Below are 22,984 nucleotides of genomic sequence, written 5' to 3'. Positions count from 1 at the left end.
CACCAGGTGGAAACTCACTGCATATCCAAGTCCTTTGTTTTACTGCTGGTAAGGTCTGTAGATTCTCTTGCCTATCTGCTTAGTAACTCCAGCCACTGCTTGGAAATCAATCATGTACTGACACTGAATTCTGTTATCAGAAGAAAAACTCTCTAGTCTATTGAAAAAAATTACAAAAATAGGAACATAACCGGCAACACACAAAGATGGTGACTGAAGCCTCAAGGCAATTTTATAAATATCGCTGTTGTGCCTCTTCCCGTCCTCCCGCTGGCACCTGTTCACTTTGTTACCTGACATCTGGGCTCCTGACAACTCACAGGTTAAACACCTGACTTGAAAAGTCCCTATACATCCATTTAACATACACTTGACAGAAAATCAGCGGGCGCTGAATACATTTATGTAGGATTACGTAATGGACGTAATGGACGCAGACCTGTAGGTATCATTTCCTCATCTTCTCCCAAGTTCTGAGCAACCTATGCCAATGCTACCCTCCTTTCTATTAAATACTATTATCACCTTAAAAATTGTTAAGACCTATGCTTACAAGGCCACCCAAATCTGCATGATCATACACATGCACAAGCAGTCAAACTGCATGTTGACAGGTAATCTTACGTCTGGCGGTCCACCAGTTGAAGAACCATACATATGCATGTGTATCTTACATGTATACACACATGCTTTAATGATAATGAAGACTACGTGATATCATTTAGAGCATTCCTTTAAAAATGACACTGCATCTGTGTTTTTTTTTTTTTAAGAAATGCCAGGGTTTTAGATATGCAACATATATTTATATACTTACATGCATATAAAAATATATATTAAAAATACCTGCTTCTCAGATAGTGTAGGACAATTAAAATACGGTAATTTACTAATAAGTACGGGCTAATTTCTGTCCCATCATGATTCTAACAACACCAAACAAATCCCTCAACTAGTATTTATGACATTCATTTTGCTCTACGTTTTGGGGGAAAGCAGATTACACAAGTTGCCTGTTTAATGTGGAGGGCCGGGTTTCAAAAGAAGACTACAGGGCCAAAAGAGCACAGCATAGTATAGCTCATACATAAAGTAACTGTTACATCACAAGCCATATTGCATGCTTCTATCAGAAAAAACGAGGTTTATGTAGGCACATGGGAAATGTGTCTTTTGCTAAAAAAAAAAAAAAAGAAAATCCTGATTAAAAAAAACATTCATATACTAAAACAATCACACATCCTTTTTGATTTATCTCTAAATCCACATGCAGATTTTATTCCCTCACTGCTATCTGAAATCATACTACTTGAGGTACTTTTCATGTAAAACCAAGAAAGCTCAACTCACAAGGCCATAGCAAAGACCCTTCTTAATGGAACTGAGTATCTGTGACTACAACACACCTTCCCTCTCATTTAAATGTTATAGCATAGTAAAAACAGTTTTTAAACTTCAAGCTGAGAGATTCAAAGTTTGAAAACTACAGGACATTCTCATTTTAGCACAAAATAATCAATTTCTTTACATTTCTCTGCCAACCTTACCCTAGTGTTTCTTATTTTTCATACTGCAGCACAGAAAGCCAGTACCCACATCTGCATAAAGACTTCCACTGCTCAAACTGGTGTGCAAAGCATTGAGGAGTCTTAGCTCAGTCTTGGCAGTACAAAGCAACCCATCTCAAATGCACTACACATTTTGCATTTGGGGGTATCACATATAGATAGTTAATTATTGCTTTTCCTCCCAATAACAAAAAAAAAAAAAAAAAAAAAAAAAAGAAACCCTCCTCACTTCCATGGCTCTGCTTTCCAGGCTAGAGATTTATGGCAGTGACTACCTATTTCACCCAACATACAAGCCACCTCTTGAACAAATTTCAAAGCTGGCCCAAAAAATAGATCATAAATAATAATCAGTCTAAATAAAGACCAGGGATCTCTGCACTACTGGAGATATGTAGGAACACTTTTATTTACTAGACTCCTTTGTAAAAACAAAATGTTTGTGATGGCAACTGAACTACAAACTTCTTTTTAGACATAAAGACTTAGTGAATAGGAGTAGACTGCAATACTTTGATAGCCTGTTAGCACTTGCATGGTTTCAGAATGCATATATAATGACAGTGACTGTATGGAAATTATTAGGTATTTATTTTGCTGTTAGTGCCAAGGCCGCAGGTGTGTGAGGCATTGCACAAGCATATTAAATCCTTGCCCAAAAGAGCTTGCAAACCACCTGTTTGTTAACACAGTCACTGTATTTCAACCCTTCTACCTGTGACAATATCCTCTTATGGGGCAGACTTGCCAGGTCTGATCAAATATTCAGTCAGCGGAGTTAATAAGGAAACGATATAAAAACTGGGCCTAACCTCTACATTCACGGTTGGAATACAAGACTCATATCACAGGGCTCCCACTTCAGTCCCACCTGAGGTTACCCAAGATGCATCTTAACTTTCATTTACCACTGGTCAATTACTCCTCTTCAGAGCTCTCTTTAAATTGAGGGCTCGCAGTAAAGGAGAGAAGAGAGTTCCTTACCTCTTGTGCAGTCAGGGCATGTTCCCCTGCTAGAAGCAGCATACTCAGGCCTCCCATTTGTGTAGGATCTGTTAAAAGAGTAAAACCAAGTCTTAAGTTTATTCATTTGCTTGTTTAAAGAACCTACCATTTACAGCGTTAAACCCCCAGAAGACTACTTGTCACAGACACTCTAAGCAAACTGCCATAAAAGGCAGTTCAAGAGAATCACAAATAACCATTCTGTACCCTCTGGGAGAGGCCTTCAAAGCTGTTTGAAGGATTTAATTGGATTTGTGTGCTTAACACCCCATTGCGTGGATTTACAATTTTACTGCCAAAGGTTTTATGTGCTACAGAGATGGATATCTTTAAAACAGCAACTGCAATGATCTCATGCATAAATATACACAAAGATGCTCTAATATCACACACGCTTGTAGCTCAATGGATGCTCCTACCAAGGGAGTGGTTCCCCTCCATAGCCACTGAACCAGTAAAAGGATGGAACAAAATGACATGATCAAGCTCTGACGCAAAATTTCCATTTTCATTCACCTTTAATTTCGAGCTGCATTTAGTGGTGAAAAGTGCCAGCCTGACAGCTCTGAAGCATGAAGCACTTGATCCTCTGTGCCAGAACAGCACAGGCACTGGCCAGGCAAGCTGCCTGCCTACTCGTTGCCCTGCCAATACAATATATAATTGAGGAAAGTAAAATGGAGATATAAATGTTCTTTCTCCAAGAATTTGATGCTGACAGCCTTCCCGCACCTCAGGAGCTCGGAAAACGACAACAAGAAGTGAAAGCAATGAACACTGGCACTGCATTACTCATGGAGTGGCTTTTGCACTCAGAACAGTGGTTGCTCTTCATCATTATGAAGACTAATTGTCTGGTTTTGGGGGAGTGCCTTGGAAGCAATGCAGAGGCCTGATTTAACAGTGTCACGTAGAGAGAGGGAGACAGTCTGTGGCCCGAATGTCTTGCACAACAGCCACAACGTGAGAAAAAGGGAAGCATTATCCTTGCTGTGTTGCTGAGACACCAACTTCAGTAATGATGAGACACCAAAGATAAGTAACTTTCCCCAGGTTTCACTAAGCATGCACTCACATTTTCCAATTTCCTTTCACTAAACTATACAAAAACTCTCTCTACAACAATAAATTACACATGCCTGGGACCATTCCCTGGAATGGAGGCCAAGTGGCATAGTTACCCGTGTCCATTTGGTTGCATTTTGTTATGCAAAATTTAGATGCGGAATAGCTGCATCCAAAATGCCCACCAGGAAATCCCCTGGCCCATTCCCACTCATGAGCGGTGCCGAGGAATTTGTTGAGCTTTTCAGCTGACATGGGCCAAACCTGTACCTGTAAACCTCCAAACTATTTAGTGCTACAGATGATCAAGGTCCAGCTCACGGGAATACTCACTGGTGCTGTTTAATTCAATACCACAGATGCGGCCAAAAGTTCTCCCTCAGGCAGCATCTCGCACTGACATTCACAGGGTAAATTTTTTCAATACTCTTTTAGAACAGCAGTAAATAGAAGCAGAGGAAAGCAATGTGAATAAGCCAGGCTCATCCACTAATCTCAAGGATAGAAGAGTGGCTCATTATCTTAAGAACACAGCCTAAATAGCATCTGGCTTCAAACCCAGTGTCCAACTGGAATGAATTTTTTCCTTTACCATAATAAACAGGTAGATGGTGAGTGGGTTTTCTGTAGTTTTTTTTTTTTTTTTAAACTTTTTACTTTTAAATAGAAAAGGGAACAAAAGATACTAAGTTTCTACAAAGAGACAAGGCACTGTCAGAAGTGCAGGATCTAGTAACAAGAAGTGGTTGAAGAAATGGAGACAGAAAATGGGAAGGGCCAGCAAGTACCTAAGCACGATTCGTAAGTGAAGCGAGCCTGTCAGCACAGCACTTTTTGCCATCAAACTACTTGATCAGAAACAGTTCAGTCCTTCAAACAAGAGGACATCAGAGCAATTAAGAAGTGAGAAATGAACATGTATCTTGAAAGATAATGCCTGAGCAGGCAAGTTAATTTGGAGGAAGGAGAGATTGGAGGAGATCTCCAGGCCCATAATAAACTTACTGAGCTCCACATGAAAAAGCAAGGGCTTGGCTGGTTGCTTTCTACTTTCTTTATTCCCACTGGAAGACATTAAGAGCTTTCTTCCAGTTTTCAGCTTAAATCTACTCAGGGCCAGGTGGTACACTTTTTTTCTGGTCCCCGCTTCTTTAAGATTAAATAACTGTTCTCCCTAAATGGTATTCTCCTTCTCCGTTTACAGGAGTCACCCTACTCTTCTTCCACTTGCTTTCCTAGCCTAAGCAAATCAAGATCTCCCGGTGTCATCAAAGCATGCTCATCTCCCACAGTCCCAGTGATCCCTGTAGCTCTCCTCTCTGGTTATTCCAGGTGGAGTTCATCTTTCTTGTACGTGAATGACCAGCAGGGCAGCCACGTCCGATGAGCTGTGCTCTGTTCAATGGCATTAACTCTTCTCTACAGTTCCTGAAAACACTTTGCCTGACACACCGCAGTATAGCACTTAATCTTAAGCCCAGATCACACTGATTGCTCCCAGCTGCTCTCTTGTGCTTCACTTCAGTTACCTGTGGATCGTCTTCCCTCTCCTCAGTTTTGGCCAACTGGAGAACACCCAGCTTATGGCTCTAAAATTCTTCCCCCTCTTCTAAATACCTTCTTGGTGGTCTCAGCTTTCTGCCCTTCAAATAAGCAGCTTATCGTAACAGGACAAGGATAGGACTGTCTTTTCCCCAAGTAAGCAAATACTTAAACTGTTTATTTAAATATAAAAATTAAGAGGAAGGAAAAAAAATGACAGCTAAGTGTAAAGTGGAAGTTTAATTTGGTGCTTCAACAACTTGAATACTTATGCTGCAGCTGTAGCAGAAGGCTGGCACTTAGATGTCTGATCATGATAAAAACAAAAATCCTTCCACTAAGGTTTCAAATTACAAAATAACTTCATCTAAGGGAAGACAAAATGTAAATATGCAAACACTGTCGTATGTTTATAGTGCCTTCTCAGCACAACAATGTTTCTCTTATGGCACTAAGAACTTACTGGTACGACAAATTAAGAATTTTAAGTGCTATTTTAAAGCAATTTACAGCTAAAAAAATAGCACACACATTTGACTTGCAGAATGGGAGGCAATTCTTGACTTTCTCAACTGCTTTTAATATTGATGAAACGTCAAACCATCTCACTATTTGGGAATGACATACTTTGTTAGTATTGGTCTGGTTAGAAACTCAGCAGGCTGGCTTGTTCATCATCACAATTTTTCAGTCAGAGGAAAGAAAAGAACTGAGGAAGAACTAAGCAGAAAGGCGGCCGGCAGGTACCAGTTTCAACTAACTTTTACCTGGGTGCAGAATTAAGCTTCCTTCTAAAAAACAAAAATTGCATCTTTATCAGTATATTGCCTAATCTAGGAAAAGTCTTTTTTCCACCCTTTGCTTCACTAAAAAGCTTTTTTGCTCAGATGGTTTTCTTCTGATGCAGAAATGTGAAAGTATTGGGAACCCTGCACATATGTATAGCAATGCTGTTGCTCACTTAGCTCTGTAGTTGTGAGGGTAGATGCTACAATGGTCACGTTCACCTGTGAACAGCAGTTGTCTTTGCTCGGTGCCCTAAAACAGACCACAGGTGAGCCATGTCATGAGAAAAACATGCTCAGTTACAACTTCCAGGCTGGATGAGCAAAGACACAGCTAGTGGGTCTGCAGGTCGGAAGCCCAATGCTGGTGCCACACCTCAGGTTCTTGACACAATGGTAGGTCAACACGTGAAGCTTAAAAGTGGGGTGGTTATTGCTGGAATGCCAAAAGTAGAATGAGAGATATGGGCCATGTGGGACTTAAAAAAGGAAAGGAACATCTTACTCTCTATATATTACATTTTCCAAAATGAAATGTAATATGTAAAAAGGAATCAAGACAGGATTAACAACTACCAACAAGTAGAACAGATTTCCTGGAATGATTCTGGAATCATATAATTCCTGTCCTAAGGAAGCTATCTGCCTTGAAGATGCAAGACAGTCAGTAGCATTTCAAAGGTAAAAGTGCTTCTGAGGTGCTTCAGCTACATTTTAGTTCATCAGCTAGTACACAGCCTGGATTTTAAAAGAGGTTGTGCTGGATAGAAGAGTCAGAGGTGAATTGAACTATCACGTGAAGTCAAGGAGAGAAGAACACAACAAAACATATTTAGCACGAACTGGTATATAGTTGACAAAACAGTAATCCATTTGGCATGGCAGACTTGTCATGATTTGGATGCTGCTAACATCTCTGTCAGAAGCTGTCGTTATACTCAAGAAATAGCCAGCCTTCATTGGCACGAGGGCTGGAGTGAGACCCCTATGAATTACTATGCTCATTGAGTCAGTCTGCAGTAAAAATAAATTTAAAAAAAAAAAAAATCAAATCACGTAGCTCAAAAGGGCCTTCTTCAGAAATGAATGGCTCTATAGAGAAAACAAAGGATTAGATTCATTTCTAATTAATTCTTAAGTTCTCTGTCCTCTGCTCTGACAGGTGTTGATTCAAGATCCCTCTGTACTCAGAAACTCTACATTTGGATAGCCCAGCAGGAGCAGTGGGGGATGGCAGACAGGTAGACCAAGGCCTATTACTTGTTCTTTGCATTAAGTCAATAAACCTTTAAGGAGCACAGAAGTTACTCCTTTGATAGCAAAAGCAGAATGGGATGAAGGGGCTTGCGATTTTTAGAACTAGTCTCCCATATATCATAACTATGTAGCATGAAAAACTTTATTTTGATCACATTTCACAGTTCCTTCATAGCCAGAAGGAATTTCATTACAGGAATTGTCATACCACTATACTGGCAAAAAGGTATACATACCTTTTTATCCCTTTTTATCCTTTTATGCTTGTTCCATAAAACCATTTTCCACTCTTCAGCTCATGATCTCTCTAAGAGGAAAAGTCCTATCTGCCACACACTTGTCATAAACTAGGTAGGATATGACAAAGTTTCAAATACACCAGTATTTGTAAAATTAGAAACTTTAAACAGCAAAAAGAAAAAAAAAAAAAAGAAAAAAGGGGGGTGGTGGAAAAATTATTTTCTACCTTGACTGTTAGGTTCTTAAGCTGCCAGTATTTAACATTAATATCTCTGTATTTCAAGGTCAGGATTGCAACAGTTCTGCTATTTGTGGATATCAGTGAGAGATTATCTGCCTTTCACCAGTTCAGGCGCCCCACCTACCCTACCCTTTTTCACAGATTTGAATTTTTTTTTTTTTTTTTAATGTTTAAAAGGTTAGAATCCGCCCCTCCAAGGTATAATGGGCAAAAGAGCATATTTTAAGTGAAATTAAATTACTCTTCTCTTGATTTAAATACAAGAAGTTAGCTCCAGCAGTACATTAATCCACAAGAACATTAACACCTGCAACTTCATAGACACCCATAAATTATTTTTGTAAACAGCAAATTACCAAACATAGTACAATGCTCTATGAAAAAGAATGCACACAATCAGCATATTCCTTTTTGACTAGAAAATGAAAATCTCTAACAGCAGATAAGCTGGAATTAAAAATCAATCAAATCTGGACCCCAAATGGGATATGGGTTATAATGCCATATATCTGGACTTGACTCTTGAAAGCAATCATGCACTAAGGAAAATTTTGGGAAGTTGTTATGCAGAGGTTTAACTAGAGTCTTGACAATCTAATTTGGGACATGAAAGTTAATTGCACTACAGTACCATGTGCAGTAAACTGGTATCACAGTTCGATTTCAACAGCACATCCTCAAACAAAACGAGGATGCCATGTCTGAGTAACATGGATGGAAATCTCACCTGCCATCCCGAAGTTAAGCTGTGGCATTTCTTCGCTTTTTGTCACTTTTCTTGGGCTCGGTAAATCTTTTGCAGTGTCTGATGCAAAGGCCCATAGCTTTTTCCTGTTTGTAACAGTGGATGCCTGGGTTTTCACAGGTTTGTTTGTCGTGGGGCACCACTTGTACCCTGGATTTGCCTTCATAAATGCATCCTTGTACTAGAAAAAAAAAGGAAAATTACCAGTCAATGCCAGTCATGACATTATACTATCCACAGGGCCATAGAGTGCACTGCGTGTAAGAGGATTTAATACAGTAAATAATCCTTAAATATCTTGATTTTTTTTAACAGTTTAATCACATGCTTAGAGTCTGACCACCAACACAATCTATTAAGAAGAAATATTAAGATAAGTAGAACTGTATTTAGAAAAGTGGGGTTTCTCTTTCCTTTCCTGTGGGTTTATCACCCAGAGCAGGCTGAAGTTTTGATCCTGCAAACTGCTCCCCAGTGCTCGTATGCTCACTCTCTGTGGGAAACAGACAGTTATTTGAATTCTTTTGCAGGTACAATCTTTGTTTACTTTCTAGTTTGAATGAAATGAAAACATACATTTAGCAGTAAATGCAGCACAATGCTTCTTACCTTGCACTCATTTTTCTCTAATAGTTCTGTATTTTAGAATATTTGAGTATATGCTTTCCCAAACCAGGCACCGAAAATAAACCAAAACCAGTATCATCTCATTTTCAGTAACTTCTGATACATCATCCCAGCGTTCCTGCCAAAATGCTGCATGGCTGCGTAAAATAAACTGGAACCGTTTAAGACTTTCTTTGGCCTTGAACACACAGCACACATCTCAGTTGTTTGCTATATTCTTGGTATGAGGCAGCAAAACGAACCAAGCCAGACTACACACGGGGGGAGGGTGTGGGGGTAAAGGTCTGGATCCTACACAGTTTGGGGGGTAGGGGTAAGGATGGGGACCTATTTTATTCACAAAATGCAACAGTGACATTTTCCAAGTAGCTTGCCAACCAGACCAAAACAAGATTTTTGAATGTTAACAGCAATAAAAAGAACACATTTCTGTATTTTAAATGTGTTGCTATGCCAGGTGGAGAACAGGCGAATCAGAGGAACATGCCACACATTCCAGCTGCAAATGTTTGCCTAACAATTGATACGGGTGTACAGCACTGGCCGCTGTGGGAGCCTACCCAGTAAGTACCAGCGCTGAATGCAGGGAGAAGGAACCCAATACCTCCTCATGCGCTAGGTAGCTCTCGATGGCAGCAAACGACCAAAAGAGTGGTTTTATCCTGAAGTACATGGCAGAGCAGCTGCAGGAAGTGTCTTCCATGATTACACATGTTCCCACCCACCCAGCTGTCATCAGTCCCACTTACGGCACAGAGAAGCACCTATGTTTCATGCACATGCCTGCACAGGAACACATGCAGAGGGGAAAAAAAGTCCCTTGGGTATCAAATACAGAAATAGCACTGAAAACCTCATCCTCTGATAGAGTCACTGCAGTGTCTTCCCAGATCAATACACAGCATGCCTTGTGGCAGGATCACCATCGCATGTGTATTGCTTACTTTCATTTCCATCTTAATCTATCAGCTTGCTATCTTGCTTGCTATCTCCAGACTGCAGCAAGGATAAAAACAATTCAGTTTACAAGAAGCACAGCACCGTGTGAACCCGCTGTGTGAAGTCCTGTATTTATAGAAATGGCTATAAATAATAAAAATCTGCAGGGACTGCTGACCCACATACACACTGTATTTTCTGAATAGGGTATATGTATTAAATCTGCAAACTAAGGACTGTGACACCTCTCACCTCGCCCCTTTTCCCTTTCCCTCAGTTTGGTTTGGGAGCTCAGTACACCACAAAAATAGCCTGGTGGAGGGAAGGGAAGGGGGTAAGGGAAGAGGCGGAAAGGAAACGCAGAGAGAAGCAGCTTTGCCTTCCATTGTTAAAGCCACAGCCCACTCACAAATCATGTTTCCAGCCTGCAGAGCGAAAAGCACAGAATCGCTAGCAATGAGGTACATAAGCTCTTCATATCAGCATTGCTGCTTTGAGTAATTGAATTATTCTGTGGAGTAATTTGACAAGCCGACAGGCTGCCCATCAAATGAGAACCAGAACGCATGCCATTTGCGAGACAAGGCAGCAATAAGCTTTCAATCAGTTTCCAACAAGAGCAATTCAAGTGAGGTGGTGTATTAATGGATTTTTTCCTCTGAAAAGCCAAGAAGCGACCATTAGCTGCACTTTCTGAAAGGGAGGGAGCAAACTGAGGGAGGACAACTCATCGGCCCCTTTCACAGTTTCAACACTCAAGATAAATGAAAAAGAAAATGTAAAAAGTTAAACAATGGCCAAGAAGTAGTTTTATCAAATGCATACAGGGGCCCAATCCAAATCTCAGAAAGACTTTCAGTATTGATTTTTGTGACTATTAGACCAAGGCCTAAAATGAAGTGAGATTCTGCTTGCCAGGTCATGAGAAGATAACTTAAATGAGCTACACAGTAATGAGAAAATGCCAAAGGCAATAGCGAAGCTTACTGTTTTCCTCCAGTTGACCAACAGTGCAGTAAACCAACTTAACACTGCCAGTCTAAGTACATCTCTAAAGTCACTTGGGGGGGGGCGGGGGGGAAGGTAAGTTTAACCTGGAATGCAAAGACACCACCTTGGTTCCCACACAGGAGGGGCAGGGACAGCCTGGCAGGGTCATGTCCTGAAGTTCCAGGTAAGAGAAAAAAAGCACAGGACATGTTTGTGGGATCGGTCTGATGTATCATTTCTATTTTGTGAAAGCCTGGGGAAGGATGCGTTATACGGTGGGACTGGTGCCACTTTAGAGCTGAGGTTAAAAAAGGTGCTGTGCTTCAGTGCAACTCCCTGAGTTGCTTTCATCACCAAATAAAAAAAGATTTGCTTTCTCCAGTGTGGTGGGAACAGGATCAAAAGTGGATTCCAGCTACACCTCAGGGTAGCAGTTTAGCACGTGCTTAACTTTACATGTATGCTTAAATCCCACCAACTGGCTATTAAGTGTCACATGGATCCCAGAGATCTAACCAAACAAACAAACAAAAAACCCCCACCCAGAAAATACTACACTCCATTTTTCACTCCTGAGAGACGCAGGGTTCACATTACACGTTATGGTCCATACGTCACCCAGTGAACTTGCCAGACTCCAGCCGGGAAGCCAGAACATTTGTCCCCTCCTACCCCGAGGTGGCTGCCAAAGCAGTGGCATAGCAAGGACAGCAAGCTTCCAGTTGGGCTGACTGTACCTGCAAAACCACTGACAGCACTCACGGGAAGAAGTGTTCAGCTCTGCCACTGAATGGCAGCATCCTAGATTTATCAGGCTGCTCCCTACAAGAAACAATCCCGACTGCCTGGATCTTGCCGATGCAAAAGCATATTTAAAAACGAAGTGTTTTCTAGCAAGGGAAACAGGGCTTGAACAATAATAATCTCACTGGATATTTTCCAAGGCAGCTGAATATTCCCAGTAAGCGTGAACAGAAGAACACTACCCCTATTATTTTAGTAACTAAAAATGCTGGATCATATTTATGAGTGGCCAGAATTTATTTTCCCCTCAGTGAAGGGAAATGCTAACAAATGGCAGGAACACTTGTTCCGCTTGGGAGTATTTATCAGCTACTGTGCTTAAATCCTCTAGAACGAAGCTTTCAAAGTTGATCTACAAAGTCTGTAGGATACAAATAGAAAGCCTGCTCCTAAAGAAAACACCAGCAGAAGCCGACACTGAGCTCTTGTAGGCACAGTATGAGGTCTCTGGGGCAGGTGCTGCTACAAGAGACCATAAACCACAAAAATGAAAACAGAGAGATCATGGGGAGAGTTTTTCTAGGAAGTTAAGGCACCCCAAGGTACAGGCAGGTACATAATAGGATTTTCCAAAAGTGCCTAAATGAACCATAGACCCAATTATCCTCTCAGTGGGAATCACGGCTAGATGTCCAACCCAATAGAAAACTTCTAATAATTCCACTTGGCAAAGTGTTCAGGTATCTCACTATCTTCCAAAATCCTAGACCTTGCATATAGCTAGATATGTGTAAGTAAATATATGCCAATGCCTTGATTTGCACACTGCTGACATAGTATCAGTTGGTGGTACTAAGCAGGTGACAAACTGAAAGCTGCTTGCTTGAAGCTTGATCTGAGCTAACTGGCTTTGTAAACTCTGGCTTCAAGCAGTAAAAACATTCTTGAGACTGTAAAACAACAGGGGTTGTAGCCACTGCAGTAGGGACCACTTCTGTCAGGCCCATTCGTATCTCTGGAAGAGCGATTCAGATGCTCAGGGTACACAAGACATATTGTGAGGGTAGCGGATATGACACAGGGTCCTAGATATGTTGGGAGATGTGTACCCTGCCAGGGCAGTGGCTAGAGGCTATGCAGTAAAAACTGGAAGTCCAAGGGCACTGAAAAGCTACATTTAAGTAACAGACGCTCATCCACTGTATTTTAAGCCTCAATGAGCTTTACATAAAGGTACTCAAAACAGAAGATTATTGGTACAATGGTAATTTTATGTCCTTCCAAAAGCATTCACCTTCTTGACTTTTAAATGAGCTCCCTTTAGGACAAAGAAAAATACCAATAAATGGTTCGCACTAGAGTTGACATTAACATCTTTTTGACAGTCTCAGCAGTAAGCCTAACTACAAAAGCAAGTGTTAAAACAAAACAACCGATCCACACACACACACAGAACAGGCCTGTTGGTGAAGAAGGTCCAAATATACACAATAGCACATTACAGATGCTAATTATTGTTGTAACATACAACTGTTTAAAGAATAAAAATTATATGCTATCTCTCTTCTACACATTCTTGGAACTACTTGTAATAATGTGAACTACGTAGATTTATTGTTTCGCTTTGACATTGAATATGCAATTTGTTCTTCATGCCAAGAAAAATAAATAAATCACTACATGAACAATAATTTCTACAACAATATGATTAATAGTTTTAGATCTGTCACTTCATACAGAAGTTCTGCAATTATTTTCCTTCTTAATGAATGAGTTTCCTTCAGCAAGACAAAAGGCTAAGAAAAACAGTCACACCAGGTTTGTTTCTTCCAAAAATTATTTCTTCACTTTCATCTTTCCTTCCTCTGTATCGGTACTGGATCTCCTAATTGCCCTTTTCCCACACATTTCAAGAAGCATCGCTAATTTGTAAGTGGGAATGCACAACAAATCAGGAATGCTTGGACAAAGCTGAGACTCAAGTATTTCAACACTGTGTCACACGTGGGGAACTACAGACGTACTACAGACCCTGCTTCAAAAAGGACCTGCCATGCAGAACACTTCCGTTTTTCCTGTGGACCTTTCCATGCTCACACAAACTACTGAACAGCCAGACCTTATATACATGTGTTAACAGTAGCAGACAACTTCAGGTGACAGGACAGGTACGGATAATAGTTTCCCCAATCATTTCACAGCTATCTGTACTTCTTGTAGTGTGCTAGCATTACTCGACAAATGAGACACATGTTCTTCCTTCTCACTGGCCCTCCATTATTTTTTCTAAGATTGAATTCAATGGTTACCTGCAATCTACATCACACAGGTAATTACAGGGATCTGTTCTGGGGTGATGTTATCAGCCTAAGTAACTGGCTGTCTCTTTCTCACTCTACTGTCAATACCTGCAGCCTTCCTGGGGCCAGCTTACCAAGCAAGCTACTTCTTAAAAAGCCTCATTTAAATTTTAAGTTGATGTCAAGATACTTTGTGAAATATGGGGATAAATCTCTTTTCTTTGCTCCCAGTTAAAGGACTCTGGCTATGTATTGCTCTCTGATTCGGGTATCGGACTCTGCCTCACCAAAGTTTGCTCTATCAGAAACTGGTTAACAATACATAGGGAGAGCACTTCATGAAACACTAATATTTTTTCAATTCTTTAGCATCAAAGGTAAAAAGGGACTACATTTGTTGACTATGCTTTTGGTTTGGTTCACATGTATTATGATAGCAACCTGTATTATCGATAGCAAATGCACAGCTTGAGCTAAGTATCACTATTCAGCTGACACTGCACTGTATGTTATTGTTTTCAATGACCACTATCCACACACTATCCACATGTTAATGCTTGTACCGCACCAATTATCAGGTGATACCTATCACAAAGCGCATATATTTGTACCAATGACTACTAGAGCCAGGTTAGCTTGCCCACACAGACCAATTTCTTTTCATTCTGGTCCAAAGGACCAAGTGAATCAAAGCAAGAACAGCAGCTGCTCTGGGCACCATAATCCCACTGGGGAAGCTGAGGAACCCAGGGAAGAGAAAGACCCCACAGAAAACATTTAATACACAGAGAAACAGAAGTCAGACAAGTATGCAATGAACTTCCTTTACATCCACCATTCAGACAGAACATACCTCCTTGGCCATGTCAGTGTATTTCTGCTTTTCTTTTGGATCTAGAACAGCCCACCAATCTGCCAAGATCTTGGTTGCGCCACGATTATCAAGGCGAGGGTGTTCTTTTCGCACGAGAGAACGATGGCGTTTGCAGAACAAGAGAAATGCATTCATTGGTCGGCGAGCTCGTTGCTCTGAGGACTCGTCATCTTCGGTTTCATCAGCATCCTGCTCCAAACCGTCAGCGCCAAGGAGCGGCACCTAGGAGAAGCGAAAGGGAAGGGGTGTAAACTCAGTTATCCACGCTTCTTACGGAGACTGAGAGTCTGTGTATGCTGTGTGTGAACGAGGGAGATGCACATGGATACACACAGCTGTCTCCAAAGGCCATCCGTTCTGTCCAGAAGACCAGGAGTCCTACATCACACCTCCTCACCTGACGGTCCAAGGTTCATTCATGCTCTCTGCAAGACTTAAACTCTGACTTGCAAGTGGAGCAGATTTCTAAGCTGAGGACCATTCTCTAGTAAACAGTCCTAAAGGGGCTGGAGGGAGGAGACCTTCCTACCCCTTTCCCACAACCTAGAAATCATCTCAGTGGGATGAGGTGAGCAGAGCTGCTTTGGACCTCAATCACTTGTGTTTGCAACTACACAATGCGTAGGAAGGAAAGTGCATAGGTAACAGTTGTTCCCCCATCTCCTGCCATTCATTACTTGGCCCGTGAGCTGTGCTGCAGTGCAGCCACTGCACAGCTGCTCAGTCGGAGCCAGAGGGCAAATCTCAACATAACACACCACCAAAATATGCTCTCTCTGCTCACAGACCAGCCTATCATTCCTGCAAGGAATGCACCACAGAAGACTAGTTCTGACTGAATGAAACTTATTACTGTACGAGACAGAAAACCATCTCCTACCTAACTGCAACATGGCTGTTTTATGCCACATTGTGGCAAGTGACCTGTAAGGTCAATAGAAAGCACTCTCGGAGTATCAGGCTCCTCCTTGTTGCTCCTTATCCTTGTCAAGGTCACTCTTCCTTATCAGTACGTGGCTCCAGGCAGTCTCCTCAGCACTGACCTCTCCCTTCCTGCCTTAGCAAAGCATCAAGGAGATGCAGATATGAACGTTATCCACATGATGGAAACATCACGTCTCCAAAACCCATCACCTCCCATTCCCATTTCTTGTTACAGAGGATGAGTCTAACTGTACATTTGTGAGATGCCACGTTGTGGGATCCTTACGAAAAAAGGGTAAGGCCAGCATCACTGAACAATACCAAAATACCAAGCATCAAACGAGAGAGATTATTCCACCTGTGCTCCCAATATTCTGGAGGATAAGTTGAATTTCACATGCAAAGACAGTAAAAATTGCTGACAGCTTTTTCTTCTTTTTCTCTTTTAATGTTTGTATTTTTTTAATCTTTAAAAAAAGAAAGGAAAGTATTAGCGTGGTATGTCCTCAAAGCCACTAGAAGCAGCTATTAAGCACAGGCCAACTTCATGTCTAAAATGAACAATTAGAAAGCGTGAACAGAAAAACCCACCTTGAGCAAACCCACCTTGAGCAATCAAGACCAAGATGTGTAACATGTTATCAAAACAACCTTGTTAAAACTCTTACAGTCTAACTCTAAAAACCAGAGTTTTGTCCGAGATTTTAAAAGCGTGGTTGACAACTGTTTTTGTGTTATTTGCTATTCACCTTTATAGCCTTATGGGCACAGCATCACTTCTTTTAATTGGCTGTGTTTGTTCACAAAAGAGAACAGCAGGAAGCAAACAAAACAAAAACACAGCTAGGGAGAATCTGACCCACCATTAACCTTCTACGGTCAAAGCATCCAATGAAGTCTACCTTATCAATATCTTCCTCTTCCTCTTCTTCCTCCTCCTCTTCAGAGAAGTCAAGGAGTTTCTTGGCAAGCAGGGGATGCCACTGAAGACACTTTCTTTTTGGTCGCTTCCCAGTTCCTTCTCCTTCTGTCGAATGATCCTTATTCCTACTACTGCCTTTCATTACTGTGACCTGTCATGCAAAAACAGTTGTAAGTTCACAACAAACCCTTAAGCATAAGTGACCATCATATAGATACTTAAACCAGTGACAAATATGTGGGGCACTAATGCAAGACTCTTACAAGTTTTTTGGCAAGGTAACGGAGAGAGGTTTATTCCAATTATCAACAACAGCATGGAGTATCTTTTCCAATCTCAACATTTCCACCTAATGCCCAGATTAACTAGCAATACTCAATTTAAGAGCACGAAGCAAGGACACCAGCCAGTCCAGCTCTCGAATATGCTCCTGTCTGAAGGATAGCATAAAAGCCCTCACACTTCACTGGTCGAGAGAGTGAGAGACTCTACAGCTCTTCCACACCTGTGTCCACTGTAGTTTTTCATATTTTGCCACTGAAAATGTCGGATATCCCTCTTTTTAGCAGTAGAGCATATTGCCAGCCACTCATCTGTTAATCATGCACTTAGATATAGCAATGTTGATGCAGAACCCCGTGACACTATGAGCTAGGATTTCCCAAGTGCCATTAAAAGATGCAATAGAGGAAACCTGACTCCCTGCCTAAGAGAAGTGGATTTTAATACATGAATTTGAAGGAAGCAACCAGAAGTAGTTACCCTGACACTTCCAAAGTACTCATCAACAAGAGCCCCCGCACAGCAAACAAAACAAGCCATCCGCTGAACCAAGTGCACGCAGAAGCTAAGTAATACTTACACACCTATCTTGTGTGTGTGCCCTCATCTACAAAATACCCCAGAACTACCTCTCAGAAAAAATACATGTTTAACACATGCTAACTACCAATTTAAGGGATAGCTTAAAGAGCTAATACCCAAGTAAGGGGCGAATAAATATATAAATAAATAAAGCCAGCACATCACATCCAAGGACCGAAGCCCACGGGAAGCAAGCACTGCTGGCACACAGTCTGGTCCTTCGTAGCCTTCTGTTTACACTGTGTACTGTCAATGGATAATCCTGACAGGAGCATGGCTGGCTTTCCAAGAAAACAACACAAACATCAAAACGAACTGACACTGGACAGCGGTTAGCCAGCTAGATCTTTATAAAGCCAACTGAAGTCCCTGAAGTCTCACAGGGACTTCTCGCCAGCAGGATGAAGAAGCTGGGCTAAGTCCTGGTCCTGCAGGTGAAGCCAGCAGAAGCTCTGTTGTTGACTCTCAGGAGAAGGGCATAAAAAGAGGTCGAGCCTTGTAACTGCAAGGCCACATCGCATTTTAGGATGCTGCTGTCTGGAAGATGCCTGCTGGAGCACTAATGTTTCAGCCTACAGTGGCAGAAGAGAGAGCTCTGACACCTGCACTTACACCAGTTGCCCAAGCCCTGGTGCCACTGTCAAGGTGAATGCCTTACCAGAACCATCTCACACAGCAGCACTCAGTAGCTACAGCTCATACAGCTCCGGCCACGCTCCTATATATCCCACCCATTTAGCAATCACTAATTCTGCTTTTGGCTGATCTCTTCCATGTGTTTCTTGTTGGTTAACTCACTGGCATTTTGGCCATATGCCCTGTTTGCACCAGAACTGTGTGTAAGCAGCTCCTTCCCCCACAGACTCCAACAGCACAGAAAGCTGAAGGACCTTCAGACACTGCTTGCTGGAGGAAACAACTGAACCCTGAAGGAAGCAGGTTCAGAAATTTTAACTGACGTTTAAAAATGGCATTTTCCTGGATGTGTATTAGATTTTGTTAGTTCTTCTCCGCTCGTCAGCGGTACCTGGCCCCCACCAGTTAAGGATGCCCTGTAACTTCATAGCAGCTTGCCATTAAGCTCCACACTTTGCTGTCCCCATCACGCCGCTTCCACCTGGAACACATTTAAACTTTGATTTCACAGCACCCGCTCCTCTATTCATTTTCTGTAACCAACTCCTGTCTTTTCAGCGAGTATTATATGGCACATAATCATGCACCATTTCACCTAAATCTTTGTCTGTGACTTGCAAAGCAGATCCAAATACACAGAAACAAACAACTTTGGCTTTAAAATAACATTAAAGTGTGGAAAACTCAAGCCGCAATCCAGTATCACAAAATGCAAGTTTGACATTGTTTCTGTCCCACCGTGACCTCTGCCATGTACCATACTGCACTGTGCTACCCATCTGTCTCTCTTCCTAAAGTGCTGAACCACCATTTGCTTTTGTTTGGGGTATTTTCAGACACAAATCAACAAAGTAGCTGAGTTACTGTTTGAGCAGGAACTTCAGCTCCTGTGGATAGCAGAGATTCGTTAAGTCTCGGAGTTTGTTAAATTACACAGATCTGCCCATTACTGTAGTCAACAAAGTACGTGGCCTATTTCTGAGCAGGATAAGTGCGCTACAAGTACGACGGGGAGTCAGCTACTCCAGCCCTTACCACGGACTTATCTAGGCAAGCTAATCGTACGGTTTCTGCCTACAGTCAGTCCTAAGTAAGATGAGTACTACTAGTAGCCTTCTACCTCGTTAGTGTGAAGCTAAATTAATGTTTGAAGAGTGCTCCATGATCCTCCTTTACAAAGCTCAGCTGAAGTCTCAGTGCTATTTCGACAACAGCATTGCCTTTAGCTGGCACCTCTCTGCCCGCTGCCCTTCTAAAGATGAGCAAGACAAAACTTCACAGGACTTAAGTGATCCCACGGTGTATCTTACACGTGTCTTCCATCACCCCTGAGGCCCTGCCTATGCTCTACGCTGAGCTTGGCAAGGCAGCACAGACCCTAGGTACCGGTCACCTTGCAAATCCCAAAGGGGCTCTCAGTACGTTATGTCTCTTTACTACTGCCCAGCTCATGAATAATTTTTGTTTTCCATGCATGAAGGCTAGGTATTGAACACCCAGTTACCCCTAAAATAAATTAACCAGAGCTCACTGCACATTCGTGCTAAAACAGAAACGTATGCTCAGCTCCAGGAATTCAAGAGTATTTTCTTAAATTGTGAACCATTTTACCCTGATTGTCACCCTGAAACAGCAGTTCTTCTATAAAGAGGCTGTTTGGCAAGACCGGTCATTACCCTATCAGCTGAACAAGCATTTAGGAGATCCAAGACACAGAGTAAGTCAGATCCTGGCTGTTATACAGGCACCATTTACTACAGAAAGACACACAGTCGCTCTTTGCTTCCACTTCAGAGTGAATCTCTGCATAGGTCAGCAACAAAAATCCTCCTGATTTAACCTCACTGATGGAAGGACTGAGGCCACACACTGACTTCAAACTTTACTTTTACAGCATGGCCTGGAAGCCCCCCGCCCCTTAAATATGTCAAGCTATTTACTCTGACCTCTATGCCCTCTCTTCTTTCCCATAAAATAGGGGGTCATTCATAACATGAACAGATAAACTATTTCAGCTCCTATTTTTCAATATTTCTGTGTTTCCAAATCCTTTTCCCCCATTTTTGGTTATGCAAGTTCTCATAAGTTTTGCCCTACATTTCAGAGACTTTTTTGGTGTTCACTTTTTGCTGATGCGTCTCTCAGTCAAGTGTAGGATTGGCATAATGAAAAATGTTCTAATTCTCTATTACATCACATGGGGCTTTTCCTCTTAAAAAAATGGATGCTGACATAGTACAATGAACTTGTTTTCCTTCAGATTGCTTCATCTTCCATATTACTACCACCACACTTTGTGGGCATTTCTGTCATAGTTGTTGATATATTCACATACAATTATATAGTTATGAGAGAAGCTGTCCCATAAAAAAAAATCCAGTCAAATGCAAAACACAGCTAACATGGACACTTTCATGTTTTTGTATGGAAGATTTTGGCAAGACATAGCATAACTACTTAGACAAGACACTCCATGGACAAGTGAATGCATGTATGATTAAATGACAGCGCAAGTTTACTGGCATTATTTACTTGTTTAATGGCAAAACATCAACGGAATCCATTTAGTGGACTCTTCAGATTCTATTTATCTGATTTTTTTCCCCCTCGACACATCAATAGCAAGTTAGCTGCTTGTTTCGTATGGGAGATGGGAAGCTGGCAGATGGAAGCAAGCAAAAATACCAGCTCCTTCTCTCCTTCTCAGGGATCCCCAAGTGCTGGCAAGCATCTCTACTAGCAAGCTTTTGAAAACAGAGCTGGGCTTGGACCCTACAAGAACTGAAGCATGTGTTTAAGCTTCACCATTAAATAGTTCCACAGAAAGTCACAGAACAAGTCATGGGCAGTCTTTGCATGATTTGGGGCTTAGAAGTATAGAAGATACACAGCACCCAAAGTACAAAGTTTGTAATAACTGGAATTTATGAACCATATAACAAAAAAAATGTAATTTCTTCTACAGTATCAGTAAAAGTATCATTTATCTTTCAAGGCAGATGTAATTGGCTTTTAGAAGTCCACAAGAGGAGAAACAATTGAAACCAGCTAACAAGATTTTACAAGGTATTTCTCAGCTTAAGGATGACAAAAAGTGTGACAGACACTAGGTAGAAAGTAGGAATATTCCAACAAGACAAGACAAAAGTATGGACAGCTTTGCTTAAAATAAGCCACACATGCTTTATAACATCACCAGAGGATACCTGTCAAGGCTGACATTCATGATCCACTGACAGCAAGCGGTACCTTCAGGGTGATGTTCTACACCTACCTTTAGTTCAGATACAGATCAAACGTTACAGATATTACACCAGTAAAAAAAAAAATTAACTTTTTTTTTTTCTTTTTTTTTTTTTGTGCTGGCTGTATTATTTCCTTTCTGGTCCTGGAAACATTAATCAAAGAATCACAGTTTTCTTGGATGTCTTATAAATACATATACCTAACAGGGCTTCAGAGAAAAATATTAAGATTCCTTAAGGAAAGAGCTGGATGGTGGTGGTGGTGGGAACAGGGAAAAGCATGACTGTAGCTTTTTACGGCATACATTTCTATTTCAATTACACAACTGTATGCAAGCCTTAATTCTTTAAGTGTTCATTAACAACAAGTGTTTGATCGCCTTCATTAACATTAAATTTTGTTTTCCTCCTATCTTCCTCTATCTACAAAACCTGATATAGACAGGTGACCAGCTTCTGCAGTCCTAATTTTGGGACTATCTCACCCCACAGTTGATCTGTCACCAAGAATGCCACCAGTGCTTGTGCTGAACAAGCTGCACTCACCAGGCGTTCCCCAAACTATGTCCACAAACACCAAAATCCTTATAAAGGTCTTTAAAAGTAACCAAGCACTGTAAGGCACATGTTGTAACATAGGCTAGAAAGAAATCCAAGACCTGCAAAAGCAGGACCCCAGAGACGTGAATTGTGCCTATGGTGTAGTCTCTGTTGGAAGGTTCTCCGTGGAAGAATGTCTGAACTTCAGCAACAGTCATCTTATTTCCATGAGGACAGTGGAAATGAAGTTCTGTTCTCCTGTTACCTTAAAACCACGTTTCCTGGAGTCCAGCTGGGCCCTCAGCTGACTCCATGCAGATTACTGGTACAAAGGAGCAAAGGGAAAATTTCAAGTGGATTTTCCACACTTTCTGCTCTGTTTTACACTGTGTAAGTTCTCTCGCGCTTTATAAAAAACAAACACCAAAGAGAGAAAAGAGGACCGAACTATGACACTAATGGCTTGGTGTTTTGGGGGCTACCAAGTCAGTGAACTGAGCTGTTTCAACAAAGAAGCAGGAGACTGGGAAATGAGTTCATGTTCTCACAGGTCTAGTGGGCTTAAGAGGTATTTGAATTTTCAAATAAAAGCAAAAGGAGATTGCTGGCAGTAAAATACACCTACATGAATACAAAAGGTTTTTTTAAAAAATAAATTTCTTTAAGCTCTGGAATAACTGAACCAGAATATTTCTATAATGAAGGACAAAAACTAGTTGGCACTAATTACTGACCAGTCAGTGAATACATTCTTTATTGTTTCACAGCAGAAAGCCATTAATGAGCTTTCTAACTTTCAGAGACGTGATGGTTTAATGGGGGACATGCTGAGACTCAATGGAGTCCTGCTTGCTAGCAGAGGTTTGGGATAGACTGTCACCACATGAAATGCTTAGCAACACAGCAACGAGTCTTACTTAATTTTTAATGG

At 41.4% G+C, this 22,984-nt stretch overlaps 1 protein-coding gene across 3 annotated transcripts in view; it reads right to left on the bottom strand.

Moving 5' to 3' along the window:
* Nucleotides 1-22,984, bottom strand: part of BBX (bobby sox homolog (Drosophila)) — a 145,403-nt gene that overhangs the window by 47,458 nt on the left and 74,961 nt on the right. For all 3 annotated transcript variants that reach the window (XM_009321372.1, XM_009321371.1, XM_009321373.1), the window contains 4 exons: nt 16,749-16,919; nt 14,902-15,144; nt 8,431-8,629; nt 2,553-2,620 (listed from right to left, as the gene is read on the bottom strand). In XM_009321372.1, the coding sequence (XP_009319647.1) occupies nt 2,553-2,620; nt 8,431-8,629; nt 14,902-15,144; nt 16,749-16,910 (672 nt within the window). In that variant the 5' untranslated portion in view covers nt 16,911-16,919. The remainder of the gene's footprint in view (nt 1-2,552; nt 2,621-8,430; nt 8,630-14,901; nt 15,145-16,748; nt 16,920-22,984) is intronic.

This window comes from Pygoscelis adeliae, unplaced genomic scaffold, assembly GCF_000699105.1.
Source record: "Pygoscelis adeliae isolate BGI_AS28 unplaced genomic scaffold, ASM69910v1 Scaffold363, whole genome shotgun sequence".
NCBI lineage: Eukaryota > Metazoa > Chordata > Aves > Sphenisciformes > Spheniscidae > Pygoscelis > Pygoscelis adeliae.
Note: the sequence above shows the minus strand (reverse complement) of the source record. Positions and strands in the feature narration are given on the sequence as shown.